This window comes from Giraffa tippelskirchi, chromosome 3, assembly GCF_054371585.1.
Source record: "Giraffa tippelskirchi isolate mGirTip1 chromosome 3, T2T-mGirTip1v1.2.pri, whole genome shotgun sequence".
Classification (NCBI taxonomy): Eukaryota; Metazoa; Chordata; class Mammalia; order Artiodactyla; family Giraffidae; genus Giraffa; species Giraffa tippelskirchi.
Genome location: NC_137277.1, coordinates 177236791 through 177259749, shown reverse-complemented (window position 1 = coordinate 177259749; position 22959 = coordinate 177236791). Strand labels below are relative to the sequence as shown.

Sequence of the window (22959 nt, the reverse complement as noted above, 5' to 3'; positions counted from 1 at the left end):
CGGACAGCAGCCAGGAACAGGGAAAGGGGGATCCTTTCTGGAGAGGGAGACTTCCAGCTTTTGTGTTTGATGTATGAATCTCCAAATTTTAAAAATGTGTATGCTGGTAGGGTGACATCCTCGTGGGAGGATCCCACAGATAGCTGGAAATCGCTGGGGGCAGGGGTGGGGGACAGGGTTGGATGTGTACTGAGAAGTCATCTGTGGACGGTGGGGGCAGGCATCTGAAATGTAAGAAAAGACAAGGTCCGCTAGAAGAGTCAGAGTCAAACACGATGGGGGATGGACTGAGCAGTTTGGGAGCCCCACAGCTAATGGCAGTGGGGCCAGGGAGAAGCAAAGAAAGAGCTGCAGGGCCCACCTACATGCACAGATGGTCCCAAGCACACGTGGCCACTCTGGGCATAGATGCCTCCCAGTGCCAGCTGAGATAATCCCCTTCACTTCTGTTCTGGAAACGTACTCAGTTTTCAAGGCGCGACTCAAATTTCCACAGCCCCTCTTAGAATTTATACTTGTTCAACTCTAATGTCCATATGGTTGGCATCGAGTTTGGCACATAATAGGTGCTAAATGAGTATTTGTGGAGCTGAATTGAACAATTAAGGAGGGAAAGCTCTATGGAGATGGTAATTAATTATTTTTTTCTGAGTCATACCTTCTTCATTTATGAGATGAATCATTATTGCTAGGAGTAAATGAGATATGTAGGTTAGGCGTTTAGTACAGTGCCTGGAACATGGTTGTTTATTAACTGGTAATTATTATTATTACTGGTAGCAACCATGGATGTAACATAAGAGGAGCTTAGGGGGAAAGATTCGGGGAAAGAAGGAATGCCCGACAGTTCCAAGGCGCACAGTCTGCCTCTCCTCTTTCTCTCTCTCTCTCACACACACATGTACACCCATGGTGAGAAATGTTCAGCAAATATAAAACTTCTCTGCTGATATCTGCTGGCTTCTCCCAACCCTGACCTAATACAAGGAGGAGATGCTTAGTAATCTCAATCTGGTCCTACAATGGGTAACTGAAATGATCTTCATAATTAGTTGCCTGATTTTAACATCAAAATTGTTGGTGACTTGATTCTAGCTAGAAAATAGGACCTCTTGTAATGTTTTGGTTTCTGTTGGACTTTCTCAGCAAAAGTGTGTTTCTACCCCACAGTTTGGCAGGTGCTTTGGGAGGGGAATATGGTACCCAAGGGTCCTGGAATCAGCACGCGTCACATTGTCCAGCTTCTCACAGACAGAATCACCACTTCCTGACACAAAACCCTCTCTGTGGTAAAAACAAAGCCACTGTGTGGCAGGCCTTCCCAACAGTGAATTCTCTTTCCAGAGACCTGAGGAGGGACGAAGAGACAGAACAAAGACCCGGCATCTGGAGCACAATTGTGTGAAAAGCGCCCAGGATTTTCAGTGACGGGACGGCTCTCTTTTATGACAGCATCTCCCTCCTGGTCAGCCACTTTCTTCTCACCTTTGGGCCTGCGTGTACGTCCAGGGGCCTTGAGTGGTGCCACTAGAATGAGGACTCGGAGAACCAAGCCTCTTATCAGGAGCTGTCACCCAGCTCCCCCAGGTCTCCTCTGGAGGCCAGGCCTATGGGGACCCCTCTTCTGCCCTCCTGGTTCAGTCTTCCAATCACACTGAGCAGCAAGGCCCAACCTCTCTGCTCTGCTCTCCGCCCCCTCCCCCCTCCCCCACCCACCAACTCACCCCTTTGCGGGGCATAAGGGACCTTTTCTATTTGTGGAGCCTAAAGAAGCCCGTTGCCAAGGTGACAGGAGCGGGAACAGCAGGGAGCTTGCCATGGGGGAGGGGCTTTGCCCCCAAACAGCTGTCAGTGGGAGCAGTCCCAGCTGGGACTGCAGCATTTGCCTGCTGGGGAGGGAATGGCCCCCAGAGAACACATTCCTCTCTGCTCTCCTCCCCCTCCCCACTGCCCCCCATCACAAGTCTCCACTGGTTACTTTCCCTGGGGGCAACCAGCCAGCCAGCTCAAAAAATGCTTCAATAACAAACAAAAACCTGCCACTCTGCTCCCCAGTCCCTCTCTCTCTCAGTCTCTCTCTCTTACACACACACACACACACACACACACACACACACACACATGCATGCACACACACTCTGCTCCCAGCCATTCATTCACAGTGTGTTGGCTGGGCAGGAGGCCAGAAGTTACCTCCTGCCTGGGGAACAGTGGCGCGCCCAGGGCAGGTGCTGCTCCTGGCCACCACCACCACCCCCACCCCCCCACCCCCCCCCCCCCGCCCCATCAGGTCAGGAGGATTATTTCAGATTTTTTTTGTTCTAGAGGCCCTGAAAGGATCTGTTAGCATCTTAAGCCTCCCCGCTGCCTTCCATTCAGGCTATTGAGGGTGTGGAGTGGAACCACGGAGAGGAAGGGGTGGGAGGGGAAGGGAAGAACAGGAGGGGACAGTGGGAGGCAGGAACAATGCAAAGCCTACTGATTCCTGTCACTGGGGAGAAAGTCTTTGTGGTCTGCAACTCACAGCTGCTCCACAGAGAGTTCTGGGGAACCACTGGTGTCTGTACTGCCTATAGCCACATACTGTTAGTCTCAGGCCACAGCTGGGGCCCTGGGCCTCGGTCTGCAACTCACTGGCCTTCCCTTTTATCAGGCTCAAGAGAAGAGAGCCCTCTGCTAGACTCTGTAAAACCTAGAACAATCTGAGAACCACGAGGCTCTTTGAACTTTGGGTCAGGAATAAGAAAGGCCTAGGAAGCCCCAAAAGAGCTGAAAGAGGCAAACTTGGCTTGATGATTAAGAGCATACTGTCTGACTCAGCCAGACGTAGAGTCGGTTTCCAGTTCTGCCACGTAATACTGATGTGACCTTGAGTGATATTTATAGTAAGTTCTTGGGTAACCACTCTGAACTTCGGTTTTCTCATCTGTAAAATGGATGAAAATATCTACAGGGGTTCTTCTGAAGGGCAGAAGAGGTGGGGTACATAAAAAAGCCCAGCGTATTGTCTAATACACATCGGAGGTTTTTACCAGTGCTGGTCCCCTTTGTGTCCAGTTTTCTTGAGGCCCCAGGGTTGCCTAGGAGCCTTAGGAGGAAACCTAAGAACTAGTCTTTCCATTGAAGGGTCCTTAGAATCTGGGGGGTGGGTGCTAGCTTAGATCTAGGCAGGGGTTACATTTTGACCCAGGTAGAAATGGGGTTCTCAGGAAGTCTTGAAGCGCAGATAGTGCTCTATGGTTTGTAGGTTGCATGAGGAGGTAGACGAAATGTTAATTCGGGGTCCTTGCTTTAGTCTCAGCTGATATCAACTCATTGTAAGACACCCTGCCCCCCCAAGACGTTACCCTCTGAGCCTCAGTTTCTTTCTCCATAAAAGGAAGAGGCTAGACTAGTCTCTGGAGAAAGCAATGCCAGACAGGGAGAAAGGCGCAGAGTCACAGGGCGGTTAGGCTTCTGCAGAGAGCTGCCTGCCTCAGCTCTGAGGGTCTGCTGGAGGCAGAGACCACCTCTATCCTTGAAGCCTCCAGAGTGTGAACAAAGGACTTGAATTCAGACTCTTAGCGGTTCACATCACAAGGCTCTACCTATGCCTCTGTCATCTATCTAGAATATCTTCCCCTCCTTTGTTGGGGAAATGACTCTTGTTTCAATACCCAGTGCCATTTCCTTGGAGGGACAGCATCTCTGATCCGTCCTGCCTGGCACAGAGGTGTCCATCTGGGCCACCGTACCTCGTACTTACTCCTACAATGGCAATTATGAAACTGAATGGGTTTGCTTAAAAATCTATCTCCCTCCTTTTGATTGCACCTTCCTTTAGGTGAGAAATCACATTTTGATCATTGTGGTTAATCTAGTAACAAGCATAAAGTAGGCTCTCAAGAAAAATAAAAATGCAGGCTAGACTGGATGGTAAAATGGTCTGGGTGAGGACAGAGGGGGAGTGGTTATTTCAGGGATGTGACCAGGGTGACTCTATCTTTAATGCAAGGCCACACGGTCCTTCACTACATTTCTGTGCTATAAGAGCTTGGTCTTCTTCCTGAGACTAATTAGTCTGGCTTCCAGGGCTGTTGGCAGATTTCCTCATTAAAGATTGCCTATAGTAGGCAGCACTGGGAGAATTTTAGCAGCAGGGAGAGTCTAGCCCTAGGGAATACTGATTCATCCTGTTCGTATAATTTGCCTCATAAGTAATCTGCTGGATTATTACTTTTTTAATCTGCAAGATTTATTCTTGAGTGCCACTCTTACTGGCAAACCTTTCTTGGCTCCTCTCCCCCAGGCTAGATGGTGCCTCTGTGATCCTCCGGGGCTCAGAGCTCACATCTACGACAGGCTGTACTCATCTGTCTCTCCAGACCATGCCCACCTGGGAGGCAGGGCCCACGTCTTATTTATCTCGGCACCCCCGGAACTGGCAACATAACCAACGCATATTAGTCAACAAATGTCTGTTGAGTGATGAGAAAATAAACTTCTCATTTCCTCATTTCCCTGTGTGATTCTTACATGCCTCTGGCTAGCCCCTGTTTTTTTTTTTTGCTGACTCTTAGAGAATTTCAAAATAGTGTAACTGCCAAACCTCCACTGCCTAGGTGAAGAGCTATGATTGGGCACCCTGAGAATCACGGTACCCGTTGTGAAGAAGGTCTCATTTGGGATTGCCCTGGCGGTACAGTGGTTAACTCTGCACTCCCACTACAGGGGCATGGGTTCGATCTCTGGTTGGGGAACTAAGATCCCACATGACACACAGTAAGGCCAAATAAAAGAAAACTAAATGATGGAGCATTTATGTGAACAAGGTTCTCCTCTTAAAAAAAAGAAAAAGAAGGTCCCATTTATTTCCACTAACATGGCTTCCTTCTTTAAAGCTGGACAAGAAGCATGAAACAGAATCTGGAGCTGAAGAACATCTCAAGACTGTAAGAGGGGAAAGAGAGACATGTGGCTGACATCTTATCTTGTCCATGGGAAATAGGAGAGTGTGAAAGTTTCCCCCTGACCCATCGTCCTTCTGAGTTTTCTGGGATAGGATCCTTCCTCCTAGAGCCCTTACCTGGTGCAATGAGCGGGTGGGTAGTCACGGCAGGCACCATCCGGCTGAGCCCAGCCCGGCCCTCCAAGCTCCCGGGCACACTGCCATTGCTGTCTCCTCTCTTGAGTGGCTCTGTCACACTGTCGGCTGTGCCAGACTTGGCACCTGCAGGGGAACCCTGAGTGGTGTTTCTGCCCTGTGATGGGGTAGGCAGAGGCTGGCTACCACCTGGCGTGGGCTTCAGGGCCAAGCTGGTCAGGACAGGCTGGGTGGGGGTAGGGCCCGAGGCTGCTGCAGCTGGTGTCTGCTGTGATCGGAGGGTCAAGTTCTGTACCTGGAAAAGAGGGGTCTGTAGGAGTCCAGAGAATGTGGGTATGAGCAATGCCAACACACAGTTCAGACAAGGAAGGAGTTAGGGATGGATCCAGGAATGCTGAACATGAGAGTGAGTTGTTAAATCAGAAAGAAAGTGAGAGAGACAAGAGACAAGGGGCTGAAGGAGAAACCAGGAACAGAGTTTCTAAAGGGGACAGGCAGAGTGCTGGTCATTGGATTCATCGGCAGAAGAAACTAAATTCTGAGCAGGGATGTCTGCCTTGGCTGGGGCAGGCTGGGGCAGGGAGGCCCCGGCTTCTTCTCCCTTCTGTTACCTCCCCTCCTCCCTCAATCTATCAGGATGGGCTGAGTACCATTTAGAATCATGGTCGGGCATGGGGCTTCCCACAATGGGAAAGGCCAGGGCAAAAGTGAAAGTGAATCGACCAGCAAAGTCTCCCAGGTGAAGGATTATCCTGTCCCAAGGATCAGGTTTACACAGGACGGGCGGGCTGACTCAACTTGGTCCCTGGCACCCTCTGCTGGACACACGGAGGCTATGCCAGACTCGCGTCTGACTCCCATCCCTTAGATGGGGACAGTTCCTCCCCACCGACCACAGAATCTTTACAGCCGCAGCTGTGTCTGTGTGCTCCCAGCAGAAGGAAGGCATGTGGACTCATCCTTGCTCCCTCTTCCATGCCGTTTTTCCTGATTCCTAGAGCTGCTAGCATGTGTAATCAGAGCAGAATTTTCCTCTTAAAAAGCAATGACAACAGAGCTCATCCTGGGGAGGGTATAAGGTAGCGAGGGCCCCCGTTACTGGCAATCACACTTGCTCCTACTCCGTGGTCGGGGCCCAAAGCAGAGTCAGGAGTGGCCGAGGCCTTCTCAGCAAGGAATCAAGGAGCGAGTCTAGGGGTAATGGGACGCCGTCTCCCACCTGCTTTCCTGGAGCACCCCAAGACGTTCAAAGCTCCTCCAGGGCTCGGGCCCAGACCCAGCATCAGCGCCCCCTCGGCGGGGGTCCCCACCCCCCCCCCCCGCCCGCCCACAAGCATGGAGTCCTCACCTGGGCGGGGGTGGGGGGCCGGGCGGGGGAGCCAGTGCCGAGCTCAGGCTGCACGGTAGCGACGGTGGCCGTGGGCGTGAAGATGAGCTGAGGGGACAAAGGAACAGTGCCGCCTAGGCTCCTAGCTACCTGCACCAGGTTACCTGGCTGGGCCTGGAATCACAGGAAACGAGGCGCCTTTTACCTGCCCAGAGTGGGCTCAGCCACAGGACACGACAGCTCAGCCAGGGGGCAGACAGGGTTGGGGGGTGGGGAGCTGGGGAGGTGGGAGAGGGAGAGAGTCCAGGGGTGTCTCCTGAAAATCTCAAGAGGCCCCTCAAGTCCTGATCCAGGCCGGGCAGGGAAGGGCCAGGGTTAGGGGGCCATCTGGGGCTGCGCCAAGTCAGGTGTACTTCAGAAGCCTCTGCTAAGAGCTCACACCAGAGAAGGAACTAATAATGATGGCCGGACACCCTCAAGTCCCTCTCTGCAGCATCCCGGGGAGCAGGGCCCCTGGGCTGAGACAGATGCCCTGGAACCGTGTTCTAAATCTCACCTGCAAGTTATGTGGCAGCCTGGATGGGAGGGGAGTTTGGGGGAGAATGGATACATGTGTATGTATGGCTGAGTCCCTTCGCTGTTCACCTGAAACCATCACAACATTGTCTGTTAATCAGCTATACCCCAATATAAGATAAAAAATTAAAAAAAAATAACCTGCTCTGGACTCTAGGTGTGGGTCAGAACAGGGCTCTCTGCCGGAAGGGATCAAATTAGATTCTTTGGGCCATTTTTTAGTCAAATTTAGATTAGGCTCTATGTGTGTGTGTGTGTGTGTGTGTATGCATGCATGAGCAGAGACAACAGTGCTAGAGGAACAAGAGCACCCAAGTCGTACTCGTGTCTGCATCTCCTTGCGTGGGGTACAGGGACTGAGGGTCTCTGAGCAACACTCCCACCCCTGTGAGTCCAGCTCTGCACATGTATATGATAGCATACCTACTCCTCTGAGCGAGGGAACCCCACTTTGGGGAGGGAGGTGGCCGGGCTCCAGCGGGAGCAATTGAGCCAGAGAAGGGATGGGGTAAACTGAAGACAGAGCAGGTTTGGGTGGTGTTATGTGGGCTGCCTGGCTCCCTGGAGAAGTGGAAGTCTGGTCCCCATGGATGTCTCAGACGCTATTCCCCAGGAATGGAGCTGCACCTCAGTGAGTTCAGAGTCAAGAACAGAAGTGCTGGACCAGAACCAGAAAAGCTCCCAGTGTCAAGTTCTGGCCACAAAAACTAAGCGAGGGCTGGGGCTGTACAGCCTTCAGGATGGTATGTCAAGGAGCTGGAGAGAGCACAATTCAGAGCAAGGCTGGGAGACTGGACTCACAGTGGGCTGAGCCCAATCTAGATCTAGACCTGCCTGCTGCCTTGGGTGAACAAATGCTGCTGCTTTCCTGAGAAAGGCTGCTTAATTTTAGGAACCCTCAGCTTCTTATGGGCCTCTGCACCTCTTAGGGACAGGTGTCGAGGCGGGACTCTAGGTATGTGTGTGAAGGGCTGATACTGTCCTGAATACTACATTTGGCCCGAGCAAGCCCACCTGATGAATGTTTGACCGGGTGGCCCTGATGGGAATGGAGGCCTGGCTGAGAATGCAGTGGTGGCAACACAGGTCCTGGAGCTGGCGGAGCTTCGCCACCTGGGCTGGAACTCACTTTTGGCCCTGAACTAGTGGCAGCCAATCCCTGCAGGAGAGTCCCAGTGGACTAAGACCCCACTTCCACAGGGTACTCGGATGTTTGTGCACTTGCTTGTGTTACGTGTCTGAATGGACAGACCACCTGGGCACAGATCCCTGCATTCCCTACTGTAACCAATTTTAGGGAGTGGTTTCTGATAAGAAGAGGATGATTCTGTCTCACTCTCAGAGGGAAAGGAAAGGAGGCATCATGGGTAACTTAATTTTGGCCTGGAACCCTACCTTTCTTTGAGTCATGGAGCCAATATCAAAGCTCCCGTTAGCCTTCCAGGCCGCCTTCTTTATGCCACCCCTGCTTTCCTGCCAACTGTTCACCTGGTGCTTCTTCCCCACTCTTCTCTAATTCCCACCCTTCTTTAATCGCCCAGCTCCCAACTTCTCTGCCTCTGTCCTCCTGGCTTATCTGAGCCATGGCCCAGGCTGGGGACTCACCATCTGTGCCCGGAGATACATCTGTGCTTGGCTTGCAGTCAGGGCTGGAGAAGATGTGTTGCCCAGAAGCACGGCCTGCTGGGTGATGCCCGAGGCTGCCGCCGAGTTGACGCTCTGAGCCCGGTTGATGAGCTGGGCTGCTGCTGGGGAGGCTGCCAGGTTGATCTGGGGAGAGAGACGCATGCAGTAGGAAACGGGTGCTCCTGTGGCTTAACTCTGCATCACTTCATCCACTTCTCTCTCTCCACCTCCTCTGTTCCTTGGTGGACTCAGCCTTCTTTAGGACCAGCTCTGATCCTTGCGTCCTGGATCTCCCCCCAGCACTGCTGCATCTCTGGCCTGTGTGCAGCGCTGTCGGGAGGACCCCATGGGAAGAGGGCTGAGCCATGAACCAGGAGCCCTGACATTGTAAAGATGACAGGGAATTACTAACCGAAGTTAGAAAGTGGCATACATTTTTTTTTTTTTTTTTTCTGGCAAGAGTAATGGATTCTAGCCATGATTCTACATGGCTGAGGATTCACCACAGTTGCATCTGAAGGCCCATGAGCATTTTAGGCAAAGAGGAAGGAAGTGGTCCTGGAACTGTGGGCTTGGCCTGCTGCTCCCCACCCTACTCACCGAGGACGACTGGGCAGGGGCCTGTGCAGACACACTGCTGCCTGAAGTGCTCCCTTGTCTGTTGGCCACCAGGCTTGCCTGGGAAAGAAGAATCCTTGTCACTGAGACCCAGATCTCCTCCAGCCATTCCCTCGGCCCTCACCCACCACGGGATGCACTGCAGGGCAGTGGTGAGGAGTCATGTCCTTATTCTGGCTCATCTACGGGCCCTCAAGCAAGTGCCTCAGCCTCCTCTTTTATACAGTAGGGACTGCTTGCAGGATTGCCGAAAGGCTTACACGAAGCCAAGCATTTACACAGAAGCACTCCAGCTGTCAGCTAGGACCATCACCCATGTTTCCAGCTTTCTTCAGCCCCTCACCATGCCCCCCTCTGTTATACCCGGCTCACAGGCTCCCACGTGGCAAGCTGGGCACAGACTGTCTGGAATGTCCAGCCTGTGCCCTCCCCTTGGCCAGCTTCCTCTCATCTTTCAGTTCCTCCAGCAGACATTCATTCATTCATTCACTGTTCCTCCAGCAGACATTCATTCATTCATCACTGTTCCTCCAGCAGACATTCATTCATTCACTTCCTCCAGCAGACAGGCCCCCACCCACCCCCGGACTAACGTGGGCCTCCTTGTTACTCTTCTCTTTGGGAGAGCTTGTCAGCACTCTGATATTTAGCTACTTTGCTTTCTTGTCTATCTGGGTTTCTGTCTACTTGCTGTCTCCCCACCACAAGCTCCAGGAGGACAGGGTCCATGGTGCACCCAGGGCTGACATGAACTCTGGCATACAGTAGGTGCATAAACATTCTGTTGACTGGATGACTGAGCTCTTTTCAGCCACTGAGGGCAGACAGGTGGGCTGAATGGGCAATGGCCTTCTCCTGTGGACGCCTTCTTGTACTCAGCCCCCTCCCTGTGGTGTGGTGTTGTGGCAAGGCAGGCAGCCGGCGGTCCCTGCTTGGGCAAGGCCAGCTCCGCTCGAGAGCTCTGTGGCCCCCGGGGGAGGTCCGAGCCTCCCAGAGCCTCTCTCCTCATCTGCTGAAGGATGCAGATGACAGTGGTGCCTACTTCTCAGGGGTTCCATGAGGATGCAGTTAGAGAACATGTGGGAGGGGCGGGGCACCTGCCTCCCTCCCGCCCCCCACCGCTTCCTATGGCGGCATCCTTGGTCTCACCTGCTGCACGGCCGCCAGGCTCTGGAGCTGGGCGCTGCTGAGGTGCTGCTGCTGCAAAGCCGCCGTCTGCAGCATGAGGTGCTGCTGCTGGGCCGCATACATCTGCTGCAGGTACTGGGCTGCTGTGCTGGGCTGCCTGTGCAGGGCCTGCTGGATCACCTGCAGAGGGCAAAGCAGGGGAGGGAAGAGCCCCTTCTGCGGCCAGGCCTGCTCCAGTCCCTCCCCCCGAATGACTAGGTCTGTGACCCCTACTGGCCAGGGAGCGGGGGAGACAGCTGTTTGCACAGCTCCACACGTTCCCACCTGATCTATCCCCATCTCTCTTCAGGGTACACGCTCCCTGTTCTGTCTAGATACGGGCGGCACATGCCCCTCCAACAACCCTCAGGTCAGGAGACAGGAGACCCGTCCCACCGGGTCCTATGGCAGGCTTGTTAGGTACTCCTCCCCACCATTCTGCAGCCTCAGATGAGAGTAACAGGACCACAGGGGTGATGATGACAGAGGAAACCAAAGCTCAACAAGGCAGAGGGGGGAAAGGGATGGGAAGAAAGAGAGACAAGTAGGAAGTGGGGGCCTATTCCAGCCAGCCAAACTAAAACCTGTCCAAGGGCAACACCCTCCCGGCAGGGTCTGCCCCCAGCTGCTGACAGGTCCTACTGGTCCCTCAGGAGCTGTCTTTCTGGCCTTGCAGAGCAGGGATACTGCAGCCACAGAGATGCTACAGGTACAAGGGTGCTGCTGCAGCTGTAGGATGCTGTGTTCCTCTTTTACTTTCTCCCTCCTTCTCTCCATTGCTCCCTCTCTCGAGCCACCATCTCCTACTAGTCTTACTGCTATTCCCTCTTTTTGGATGGGACCGGTTGAGCCATACTCTCTGGGAAACAACAAATGGCTGCTCTTTGATTCCTTCCCACCCTCCCATTCCTCAAAGCCTCTCCACCCTCAGGAACAAGGAAAAGTGAACGCCTGTCCTCCAGCTCTGAGACCCTCTATCTTCTTCTCTATTCTCTCCCTTTCTTCTTACCTGGTCACTCTCCTGCCGTCTTCCTGGGGTGGGGGGTGCCCTACTTGGGCCCTGGCCAAGCTTTGGCCCACTTCCCACCCTTATTCTGCTGAATCCTTTGGCTACAGGGCTGCTCCCACTCTGGGTTCTGCCCACTGGCAGTGAACCTCCAGTCCAACTCTCTTTGGCTCAGAGTGATTTCCAGGGGCTGGTGGCTCTCAGACAAAATCATCTTGGGGCTCAGATTTGGGGTTTTATAAAAACAGGCTGATATCACAGATTCTCCATGGGCTCTGGGGTCTCCCCAGATACCCCTTCCACATACCATCTCCTCCATATACTTCCTTCTAGCGCACTTTCCCCTCTGAGGTTCCTGCTTTACATGCACTTAGTTCTTCTTATTCTTTGTTCTCCCTGTAATTCTTTCTCCTTGTTCCCTTTATCTAGCTTTTCTGTCTTCCTCAGACTCCTAAAAGCACCTCTCAGCATTCAGATAGCAGTGGTAGAGACAGACTCTTCCTCCCTGGAGGATGTGAATGAGTGGAAGTAAGAGGCACCCCACTGGTTCTGCTTGGGTGCGGAACACAACTTCGGGTCACTCCACTTGCCAGAGCAGAAAACTCAGATCCCTTTTGCCTGGAATTGTGGTGAGAGGCAGGAGGGGCAGGAGGGCACCTCCTAATGTCAGCAACTAGAGACTGGCACTAAAATACTCATGTGCAAAGGGCCCAGGGGAGGAGGCTCTGGAGGAGGGGGCAAGGATGGAAGCGTGGTGCAGAGATAGCTAGGAGAGGAAAGATTCCAGAGTATCCGATGGGGTCTACTTTAGCTAGTCTTCTCGGGCTCTCCCACCATCTGCTGTGGCTTCCTCACCATCCCCTAATCTGGGCCTAGGGCCAAAGCAGGGTGAGGACACTCATCTGGTACACTCAAACTGCATCAGTGAAGCCATCAGAAAACACACTTCTCCACTGTGGTCTTTGTTTTCTGCCTATTTTATCCAGGAACTTCAACAAGACATTGTAGGGAATAAGAATGCAGGTTTGGGGTGGGGGTGGGGGTGAGAATCAGGTTCAGCAGTTTTGTCTTTACCCGCATGATGCTGGATAAGACACGGCTTTCTCTGAGCCTCAGTTTTCTCAACTATAGAATTGTGCCTAATAAGAACCCTCCTCCCAGCTGGAGGAGAAGATAAATAGGCAAAATGCTTTGGACAGCATGGGGTGTGTGGCAGATGGCAGGCAATGTGTGGTCATGACTGCATTTTGGAAGAGTGTGTAGTCACCCAGAAGGCCTCATGGATGACATTTTGCAAACCACTGCTTTAGGGAAGAAGGCAGAAGGCTGCAAAGACAAAGGGTTGTTTGGGGTTCCGTTTTGGTCCTCTGTGTGTAAGAGACAGATTTGTCATGGGGCGATGGTCACTTAGTGGGTCTAGGTTGTGGCTGAGCTGATCCTGATCATTTTTTTTCTGTTTGCTAGTTTCATTTGTCTGCCCTTAATAATTTTACACGCCTCTCCTCCCCAAACAGCCCTGTGGGGTCTGAGTCACCAGGTAAGAAAGCAATTTTCCAGCTCTGCTAAGTATTTCCACTCTCCCCAGACCTCCTCGAGGGAACCCATCTTGCATCACTGCTTCTCCAACGATGCACAGACACCTGCCACTAACATACGCCCTTGTGCTCATTCTTGGCTTGGCACCCTGGCTGTCCGACCAGACCACACCAACACATCCTCCTGGTTATTGAGTAGTCAGGTGGCATCTTACCTGCACAGTCTGCCGGTCAGGAATGCCGCTGTACACAGAAATCTGGGGCCCTGGGGGCCGGCCGCTGCCACCACTGCTGCTATTGCTGCTGCTGCTGACACCGCTGGCACTGTTGGTGACACTTGAGCTGCTGGATGTATGGGGGACTGGCAGCTCGTTCTCCATGGCCTACAGAACGGCACAGTCAGGGTGCTCAGGAGGTGGATGAGCAGGCAGGTGCTGGGAGGAAAGAGGCAAAAGGGAAATGCTTAACAAACTAGAGAACTCACACGTAGGCATCTGTCTCCCCCAGCCTGTGGTGGGACCACTTCTGAACCGAGGTCTTGAGCCACCCCTGCCATCAGGACAGGGCTCGCTAGGCGAGATGTGAAATCAAGTCAGCTTGAATCTAAACCTTATGACCTGTTCTTCTGTTAGAGGAGATGAAAAACAGCCACAGAGGATCCCCTATGATGGGCAGTGATCTTAGGGACCATCCTTCGCACCAGTAACATTTTCATCAGTGGGGTGGAGAAACTGAACATCAGAGAAATTATTACTTGTCTGTATTTAAACAGGCAGTTCTTGAAGAAAATGGGATCAAAAAGACTGGAGAGAACAGAATGAGAGAAAGAGGCAATAAAATAAACTGTAGTATTTGTCTTGTTTGCCAAGACAGAAGAGCTTCGAGTATGTTTGGAGTCTGTTTCCTTCCCAAAGTACTCAGCGAGTGCTTCCCGGTCTATGCTGAGCAGGACAGCAAGCACGTTGAGCAATGTGGTGAAAACCACAGGCTTTGGAGTCAGAGAGACTTGGGTTTGAGTCCTGGCTCTGCCACTTACCAGCTGGGAAGCCTTGGCACGTCACACTTCTCTAACCTTCTGTCTTACTCTGGCAGACACAAGACTGTATGGATTGTTGGGAGAATATTAACGATACAAAGTGCTTAGTGGGGAGTTGAGCATATACTGAGAGTTCCTTATCACTGGCTGTTGTGGTGGTTAGTAAAACTGTCCCCAGCCTGGTTCCCACTGTCCAGCTCCAACAGATCGATCCTCTTCCAAGGTGGAACCGGCAGAGCCTCCTGGAACTTCTATCCTGGGCACTAAGGACGGAAGTGCCAGAAATTCCTTCAGGGACCATCGTATGCTTGGGATTTGGAACTGGAAGCTGTGCATCCCTTCAAGGCAATGTGATTGGGAGTGGAGAAGAACTGAGAAAAAAGGAAGGAGTCGGGGGAAAGTCATGCCCAGGTCTCAGGTCAAGTTCCTCTCTTTTTCTTCTTTCATGCTATTCCTAAAAATCCTAATATATATGTGTGTGTATACGCTTTTCGTTCTACCCACTCCTCCCTATATCGAAAAACCACACTTTTTCGTCATTCTATCATAGAATTCAATTCTCTGCTTGCAGATTATGCCAACTTAATAAATGAAGAAAATAATAATATACTGAGAACCTCAGTGCAAAGAACTAAAACAGTCATTAACAACATCCTGCCATCTTCTTCCCAACATGCTTAGTTTGGAGGTCGTCAGCATTTCTCAGGATGCTGTCCTCAGACTGGGTGGGTTTTACCATGGGCTGCAAAAAGTATGGGTGGAGGCTCAAAGACAGGAAGGTTGGAGGTGAGGAAATCCAGGTTACTCCCAGTGGAAGGCAGCAAGTTGAAGTTCAGAGGCCTATGCTTCCAAGGCAAAGCAAACAGTACTCATGACCTGGTCCTTAAGCAGTGATTTCCCCTAGCTTTTTAAAACTTAATTTTATTATTTTTAAAAAATTTCTTGGCCATGCTGTGTGACATGTGAGATCCTATTTCCCAGATCAGGGATTGAACGTGAGCCCCCCTGGAAGTGCGGAGTCTTAACCACTGGACTGCTAGGGAAGTCCCTCTCCTAATTTTTATGTCCGCTTTTACTGCCACAGGGCAAGGCCATCCTCCATGAATTCTCTTTGTCCTGAACTGCACTCAGCTATAGGACTCATTTTGGCCACTCACTTGTTAAGGATGCTTATGATGATAATGGTGGCGCAGGTTGATGAAACAGCAAAGCCAACAAGTATTTCCTGTGCTCTGCTCAGTTGAAATTTACCTTATGTTCCATGGAAGGAAGGGTTGGCTCAATAGAAAGCAACAGAAGGCATATTTCTGATCTTGCAGAAACTGACAACCTACTTATAGAGATGAGGCTCTGTTGGAATTATGAGGCTCACCAAGCAACAAATCAGTAAATCAGAGTTATGTTCAAACTTGGAATATCCCACAGAATCTCAAAGTCTTCTTTTAGTTCAATGCCCACCTCCGTTTTCCAAACTGTTGACCAGAATTGGGTTTCAGTTCCTGCTTTGCGTCCCACCCTAGAAAATCTCAATGGAAGTAGTATATTTATAGACACAAACAAATAAAATGAAACAAGGCAGCGGCCACAGCAAATAAAGGAGGGGGCAGTCTACATCCTGAGTGGTCAGGCCTCAGGTTGATTTCGTTTTTGCAGTGGCCAGGGCAGATCCTGAGCACACTGTGCACTCAATTCTTGATGAGAAATAAAAGAAGACAACATTCTAAAGACAGCAGGGCATTTGTTTATGGAAAAACTGCACAGGCAAGATAGCAGCTGCTCCCCATGTGAGAGAGAGAGAGAAGGAAAGAGAAAGAGAAAGAAAGAGAGAGAAAGAGAGACAGAGAGAGAGAAAGAGAGACAGAGAGAGAGAAAGAGAAAGAGAGAGAGAAAGAGAAAGAGAGAGAGAAAGAGAGACAGAGAGAGAGAAAGAGAAAGAGAGAGGGAAAGAGAAAGAGAGAGAAAGAGAAAGAGAGAGAGAGAAAGAGAGACAGAAAGAGAGAGAGACAGAGAGAGAGAGGGAAAGAGAAAGAGAGAGAAAGAGAAAGAGAGAGAGAGAAAGAGAGACAGAGAGAGAGAAAGAGAAAGAGAGAGGGAAAGAGAAAGAGAGAGAAAGAGAGAGAGAAAGAGAAAGAGAGAGGGAAAGAGAAAGAGAGAGAAAGAGAAAGAGAGAGAAAGAGAAAGAGAGAGGGAAAGAGAAAGAGAGAGAAAGAGAAAGAGAGAGAGAGAGAAAGAGAGAGGGAAAGAGAGAGAGAGACTGACTTGAGCAACGTGGGGCCACAGTATGTCTCCTGAACTCTCTTGCCCGGCTGCCCGTTCCTTCTGCTCCCGAGCATGCCTCTCCCTCCTCTCTTCATCACCTCAATCTTGGCTTCTGCACCCCTCTTCTGTCTTGTTGATTTTTGCCCCCAGCCCTTGGTTTTCCCACTCTTGTTGCTGCCCCCTCAAACCTGTCCTTTCTCACACCCCCCCCCCCCGTGCTCACCGCTGCCCTCCCTTTCCCCACCCTCCTGTGAGCTCACACTCACCTCTCCTCTTGAACACGTACTCCCCCCTCCCTCTCACCCCCTTGTCCTCCTTCCATGGACCCTGACAGGCTACTCCAGTTACTTAGAGGAGCTCTCTCCCAACTCTTCCCCTCTGCCTTCTCTCCCACACCCTCTCCCACTGCTCACTCCTGGTCCCTCTCCCCTGGCTCCAGCTCCCTCTTCTCTCTCTTGTGGTCCCCCTGCCTGGCTCTCTCTCTCCCCCAGGCCTGATCAGGCACGTCCTCTTTTTCATTCTCAGGCACACTCTTACTCTCCAGACAGCACATGGAGAGTAAGGGAGACTCCCTCTTCCTCCCTTTCTGCTGGCTGTTTCTCTCTATTCTAGCTCTCACTTTTGAAGGCTACCGCTGTCTCTCCAGTTGCTCTCTCTCTGTGGCTCCCTTGCAGTCTCTCCTGCGGAGCACAGAGGAGGGAAGAATAGACTCTGCCATAGAGACTAGAGATCACTTCAAAGGAGAAGTAACATTTGAGCTGCCCAAACCTACACTGTGTCTCTGCTTTCAAAGCACAAAGCTGCTCAGTCCCGTCTTCCACTCCTTGTCAACCACTTCTAGAATGTTCCCCAATCAACACGCTCCTAGTTTTCCCACAACCTGAACATCTGATGAGCATCTATAGCATGCGAGGTATGCTTGCTAAGTACTAGGAACTGAAAAGAGACATGGACCCTCATTTTAACATTCATAACTTTTGGAGGCTTATCAGAAATGATGACACCTAAGCCCTTTAGCCCAGAAAAAAATGCACAGATAAATGTGCATTACAATTATAATTACAAAAAAAATGTGCTTACAATTGTAGAGGTTAATGAATCTTTGGAAGCCTGTCCCTTAACTCCTGACTCCATTTCTTAGTTGGTGGGGATTGGGCATAAAGTACAAATTTAAAAATAAAAATAATGTTGCCCACCTTGATCTGAGTTTCAAATGAGTGATAAGAGCACATGTACTGGCATTCAGAAGAGTGGTGTGTTGAGGGATGTGTGCGGTGTGGTAGAGGGAAAGAGAAGGTGGGTTTCGTTAGGTTTCGTGCATGCAGAGTAGTTACTGCTGCAGGTGAACAGATCACCAGCCTTTGCCTCTGCCCATTCTCTGGTACTCAGTCGTCCCAGGAGAGGAGACATACTAAAGAAGACAGAGCATGGACTTAGGAGTCCGGTAATCCTCGCTTTGGGAATGCCAGCTCTACTGTGACTAGTTGCATGGCCTTGGACAACCACTATGTTTCCAGAATTTTCACCACCCCAAACATAAACTCTGCCATCATTTAGCAATAACTGAATGTCCAGCCCCTGGTGAATTCTATTCTACTTTCTATCTCTATGAATGTCTCTTCTACATATCTCATATAAATGGAAAGAAAAGAAAGTGAAGTTGCTCAGTCGTTTCCGACTCTTTGCGACCGCATGGACTGTAGCCTACCAGGCTTCTCCGTCCATGGGATTTTTCAGGCAAAGAGTACTGGAGTGGGGTGCCATTTCCTTTTCCAGGGGATCTTCCTGACCCAGGGATTGAACCCAGGTCTCCCTCATTGTAGGCAGATGCTTTACCCTCTGAGCCACCAGGGAAGCCCCATATAAGTGGAATCATGTAATATTTGACCTTTTGTGTCTAGTTGATTTTATTTAGCATGTTTTCAAAGACTGGAGAGTGGAATGGCAACCCATTCCAGTATTCTTGCCTGGAGAATCCTCAGGGACAGAGGAGTCTGGCGGGCTGTAGTCCATGGGGTTACAAAGAGTGGGACACGATTGTGTGACTAACACTTTCATGTTTCACTTTCACTTTTCAAGGTCTATCCATGTTGTAGTAATGTATCAGAATTTCATCCCTTCTTATGGTTGAATCACGTTCCATTATATGTATATATTACATTTTGTATATCCATTCATCCATTGATGCACACTTGGGTTGCTTCCACATTTTCACCATGTGAATAACACTGCTACGAACATGGATGTACAAGCACCTGTTTGAGTCCCTACTTTCAATTTTTTTTGGGTATATACTTAAGAGTGGAATTGCTGGACCATATGGGAGTTCAGTCAGTCAGTTCAGTCACTCAGGCATGTCTGACTCTTTGCAATCCCATGAACTGCAGCACACCAGGCCTCCCTGTCAATCACCAACTCCCGGAGTCCACCCAAACCCATGTCCATTGAGTCGGTGATGCCATCCAACCATCTCATCCTCTGTCATCCCCTTCTCCTCCTGCCCCCAATCTTTCCCAGTATCAGGGTCTTTTCAAATGAGTCAGCTTTTCGCATGAGGTGACCAAAGTATTGGAGTTTCAGCTTCAACATCAGTCCTTCCAATGAACACCCAGGGCTGATCTCCTTTAGGATGGACGGGTTGGACCTCCTTGCAGTCCAAGAGATTCTCAAGAGTCTTCTCCAACACCACAGTTCAAAAGCATCAATTCTTCGGCTCTCAGCTTTCTTCACCGTCCAACTCTCACATCCATACATGACCACTGGAAAAACCATAGCCTTGACTAGACGGACCTTTGTTGACAAAGTAATGTCTCTGCTTTTTAATATGCTGTCTAGGTTGGTCATAACTTTCCTTCCAAGGAGTAAGCGTCTTTTAATTTCATGGCTGCAATCACCATCTGTAGTGATTTTGGAGCCTAGAAAAATAAAGTCTGCCACTGTTTCCACTGTTTCCCCATCTATTTGCCAGGAAGTGATGGGACCGGATGCCATGATCTTAGTTTTCTGAATGTTGAACTTTAAGCCAACTTTTTCACTCTCCACTTTCACTTTCATCAAGAGACTCTTTAGTTCTTCTTTACTTTCTGCCATAAGGGTGGTGTCATCTGCATATCTGAGGTTATTGATATTTCTCCCAGCAATCTTGATTCCAGCTTGTGCTTCCTCCAGCCCAGTGTTTCTCATGATGTACTCTGCATATAAGTTAAATAAGCAGGGTGACAATATACAGCTTTGACATACTCCTTTTCCTATTTGGAAACAGTCTGTTGTTCCACGTCCAGTTCTAACTGTTGCTTCCTGACCTGCACACAGGTTTCTGAAGAGGCAGGTCAGGTGGTCTGGTATTCCCATCTCTTTCAGAATTTTCCACAGTTGATTGTGATCCACACAGTCAAAGGCTTTGGCATAGTCAATAAAGCAGAAATAGATGTTTTTCTGGAACTCTCTTGGTTTTTTGATGATCCAGTGGATGTTGGCAATTTGATCTCTGGTTCCTCTGCCTTTTCTAAAACCAGCTTGAACATCTGGAAGTTCATGGTTCACGTATTGCTGAAGCCTGGCGTGGAGAATTTTGAGCATTACTTTACTAGTGTGTGAGAAGAGTGCAATTGTGCAGTGGCTTGAGCATTCTTTGGCATTGCCTTTCTTTGGGATTGGAATGAAAACTGACCTTTTCCAGTCCTGTGGCCACTGCTGAGTTTTCCAAATTTGTTGACATATTGAGTGCAGCACTTTCATGGCATTATCTTTCAGGATTTGAAATAGCTCATCTGTTCAATATTTAACTTTTTGAGGAACTACCAAACTGCTTTCCTCAACTTCACTCTTTGATATTCCTGTTGTCCCTGTACCATTTGTTGAGTTACCTTTGTTCTTGGCTCACACAATTTCTCCACTAAGTTTCTCAGTGTGGCATATGGACGCCCACGAGCTGACCCTGCCTGCCTCCCCAGCCTCATTTTCCACACCACGCTGTCACTGGGATCAGCATGATTCCAAAAGACTTGAAGTTTTGGACATCTAGTTATTTCTGACCTCTGTGGTTTTACTTATGTTCTTCCCTCCTCCCTGAAATGCCCGCCTTCTATTTGTCACTTAACCAGCTCCTCAGATCATCAGAACAACCTGAGTCTCTTCTGTGAAAATTTTACTGAACACAGATTCCTCTAACATTTCTCTTGCTTCCTTCAAACTAGGTCTTAATCTTGCCCTTAGAGCCATCCAGTTGGTTGGCTCTTCCATACACTTTGTGCTTACCCCTCTCCTAGCACTTGTAATGTCATTCACATGAAACTGATCTGCTTATATGTCTGTCTTTCTCACTAGACTCTGAACTTCTGGGGAACAAGGATTATATCCTGTTTTCCCATTTATACCTAGTGTTTTATTTCATAAATGTTTGTTGAACAAAATTGCTTGAAACATAAGACACTCCATCCTACTTCTCCCTGGAAAGCTTTGCTTAATTTCTATCTCATCTGCAGAATTCTCACCAACTCCTTTAAAGCATATATCACTGGTGGTTTAATTTTAGTACCTTCCATCAGTAGTATGGGGCTTCCCTCATAGCTCAGTTGGTAAATCTTCTGCCTGCAATGCAGGAGACCCGGGTTCTATTCCTGGGTTGGGAAGATCCCCTGGAGAAGGAAATGGCAACCCACTCCAGTATTCTTGCCTGGAGAATCCCATGGACTGAGGAGCCCAGTAGGCACAGTCCATGGGATCACAAGAGTTGGACATGACTTAGTGACTAAAACACACATCAGTAGTATCTGCACTAAAATATTGATTATTTATTGAGCACCTATTATGTATCAATCTCTATAGTAGATGCTTTATAAATATACATGATCTCTCTTACGGGATAGATATTATCCCAATTTTGTCAATGAAGAACTTATCAAAGTAACTTATCTAAGGTCATCACAGAACTAGGATGCAAAACCCAGTCTGACTCCAAAGCCAGAGCTCTTCCCACACTACACCCTCTGAGATGTCATTCATGATCTCATCTTGAGCAATTATTTCAGTGACACTGGCCAAAGTCTATACTGGAGCATACTAGATTTTCAGAGGTGGCAAAGAATTGCGGTCACTGAATTTAACCCCTAATTATTAATTAATGTCTATTAAATATTGCATACTTACAAAACAACCTCTCTCTGTATATAATATGGGCTTCCCAGGTGGCTTAGTGGTAAAGAATCTGCCTGCCAGTGCAGGAGACGGGAGTTCATCCCTGGGTTAGGAAGATCCCCTGGAGTAGGAAATGGCAACCCACTCCAATAGTCCTGCCTGGGAAATCCCATGGACAGAGGAGCCTAGCAGGCTACAGTCCATGGGGCTGCAGAGAGTTAGACATGACTGAGCGACTAAACACACATGTATATAATATACAAAGGACAATACACAGGGTACTCACCAATCAATTTAAGAAATCAAATATTACCATAATCCCCTTTGTTTTCCCTATGCGAAAATTGAAGCCTAGTGTTTGGGGAAGTCACTTAAGGAGACTGGGCTCCACTGACTGTCCTCCAGAAGCATGGACACGGAGGCACCCCTGGCAAACCTACTGGACTTATGGTTGAATTTACTCAACTGGAGGACTGGAGTTTGTCCTAAGGAGAAATCTGAAGCTAGGGTCCTGCCATAGGTCACTTTCTCACTGGTCTCCTGGTGGAAAGGAACTTGGGTTAGAAAGAAACAGAATTAATTAGTAAGCGTAGAACAATATAGCAGCTTTTAGACTTTTTTGACTACAGTCCCCTCTTTGAAGCCAAGCTTGCAGGGCCTTCTGCCCCGAAGCCCTGCTCTGTGGGAAGCAGCAGATGCTCCGAAGGCTCGTGGGAGCCACAGAGGCACGAGTGGAGTCTCCTCACACCCCCGCCCTGGGCCCCACAGGAGAAAATCCAAACACTTTAAACTTAACTCGGCTTTCAACATTTCACATACTCGTATTCAATTTCCTTTTAACTCCTACCCTTATTCCTCTGTTCTCCTAACTAGCTCCTTATTTCTCCCCCAAGGCCACCCATCCCTGTGGACTTCCACTACAAACCCAGCCCGATCTGATTAATGGCTAACGTCTAGAACCGGTAGTCTGTTTTTCTCTGGGTTCCAACTCACTGTGTGGTTTTGTGTGAGCTGGTGCTCTGAAGGCTGCGGTTGGTATTTTAGTCAATTTCCCCTTCCCCACTGTGAGGGACCACTTTGAATGATATGCTGACTGTAACCAGCTCCGCTCCGATAGTGATCTGATTACAGGTCCCTGCTGCCCAGAGGGCCTGAGACCAGCAGCTGGAGAAATGCTGATGGTTCTGCCCTTCCAGGAGCCACCAAGTCTGGGGAACACTAGGCTTTTGTCCCGAGGGTCAGGGAAATAAATCCATTTGCTGCGGATTACAGCTGTGACAGGGGTTCCAGGGAAGTAGAGGGGAAGAAACTGAAAACAGAGCTCTCCAAATGGAGCTTAAAGCCTTGGGGGTGGAGTGGGGTCGGCTTCCCCTAATGGAAGTGGAGACTGACTGATGGGAGATGAGCAGTCTAGTGCCCCTCAGAGGCTGCCGGCGCGGGGATGGGGAGTTTGAAGAGGCAGGGGACAGTGCTCTTGGCTGTGGATCTGCCTCTCCTCTGGCTGCCTCTCGGTCCAGGTACAAGTCAGTGTTAGCAAAGTGTTCAAGCTCTCTATACTCGGGGGCCCAAAAGGAGAACTCCTTGCACCTC

At 49.8% G+C, this 22959-nt stretch overlaps 1 protein-coding gene across 5 annotated transcripts in view; it reads right to left on the bottom strand.

The window, feature by feature from the left end:
* PHC2 (polyhomeotic homolog 2) overlaps positions 1–22959 on the bottom strand; it is a 110421-nt gene that overhangs the window by 35928 nt on the left and 51534 nt on the right. For 2 of the 5 annotated variants that reach the window (XM_081585716.1, XM_081585715.1), the window contains exons 2-7: positions 13154–13372; positions 10380–10538; positions 9213–9290; positions 8592–8756; positions 6432–6584; positions 5066–5378 (exon numbers count right to left, since the gene is read on the bottom strand). In XM_081585716.1, coding sequence (XP_081441842.1) covers positions 5066–5378; positions 6432–6584; positions 8592–8756; positions 9213–9290; positions 10380–10538; positions 13154–13318 — 1033 coding nt within the window. In that variant the 5' untranslated portion in view covers positions 13319–13372. Of the gene's footprint in view, positions 1–5065; positions 5394–6431; positions 6585–8591; positions 8757–9212; positions 9291–10379; positions 10539–13153; positions 13373–22959 lie in introns of all 5 variants that reach the window. The other 3 variants (XM_081585718.1, XM_081585717.1, XM_081585714.1) reach the window with 2 other exon arrangements.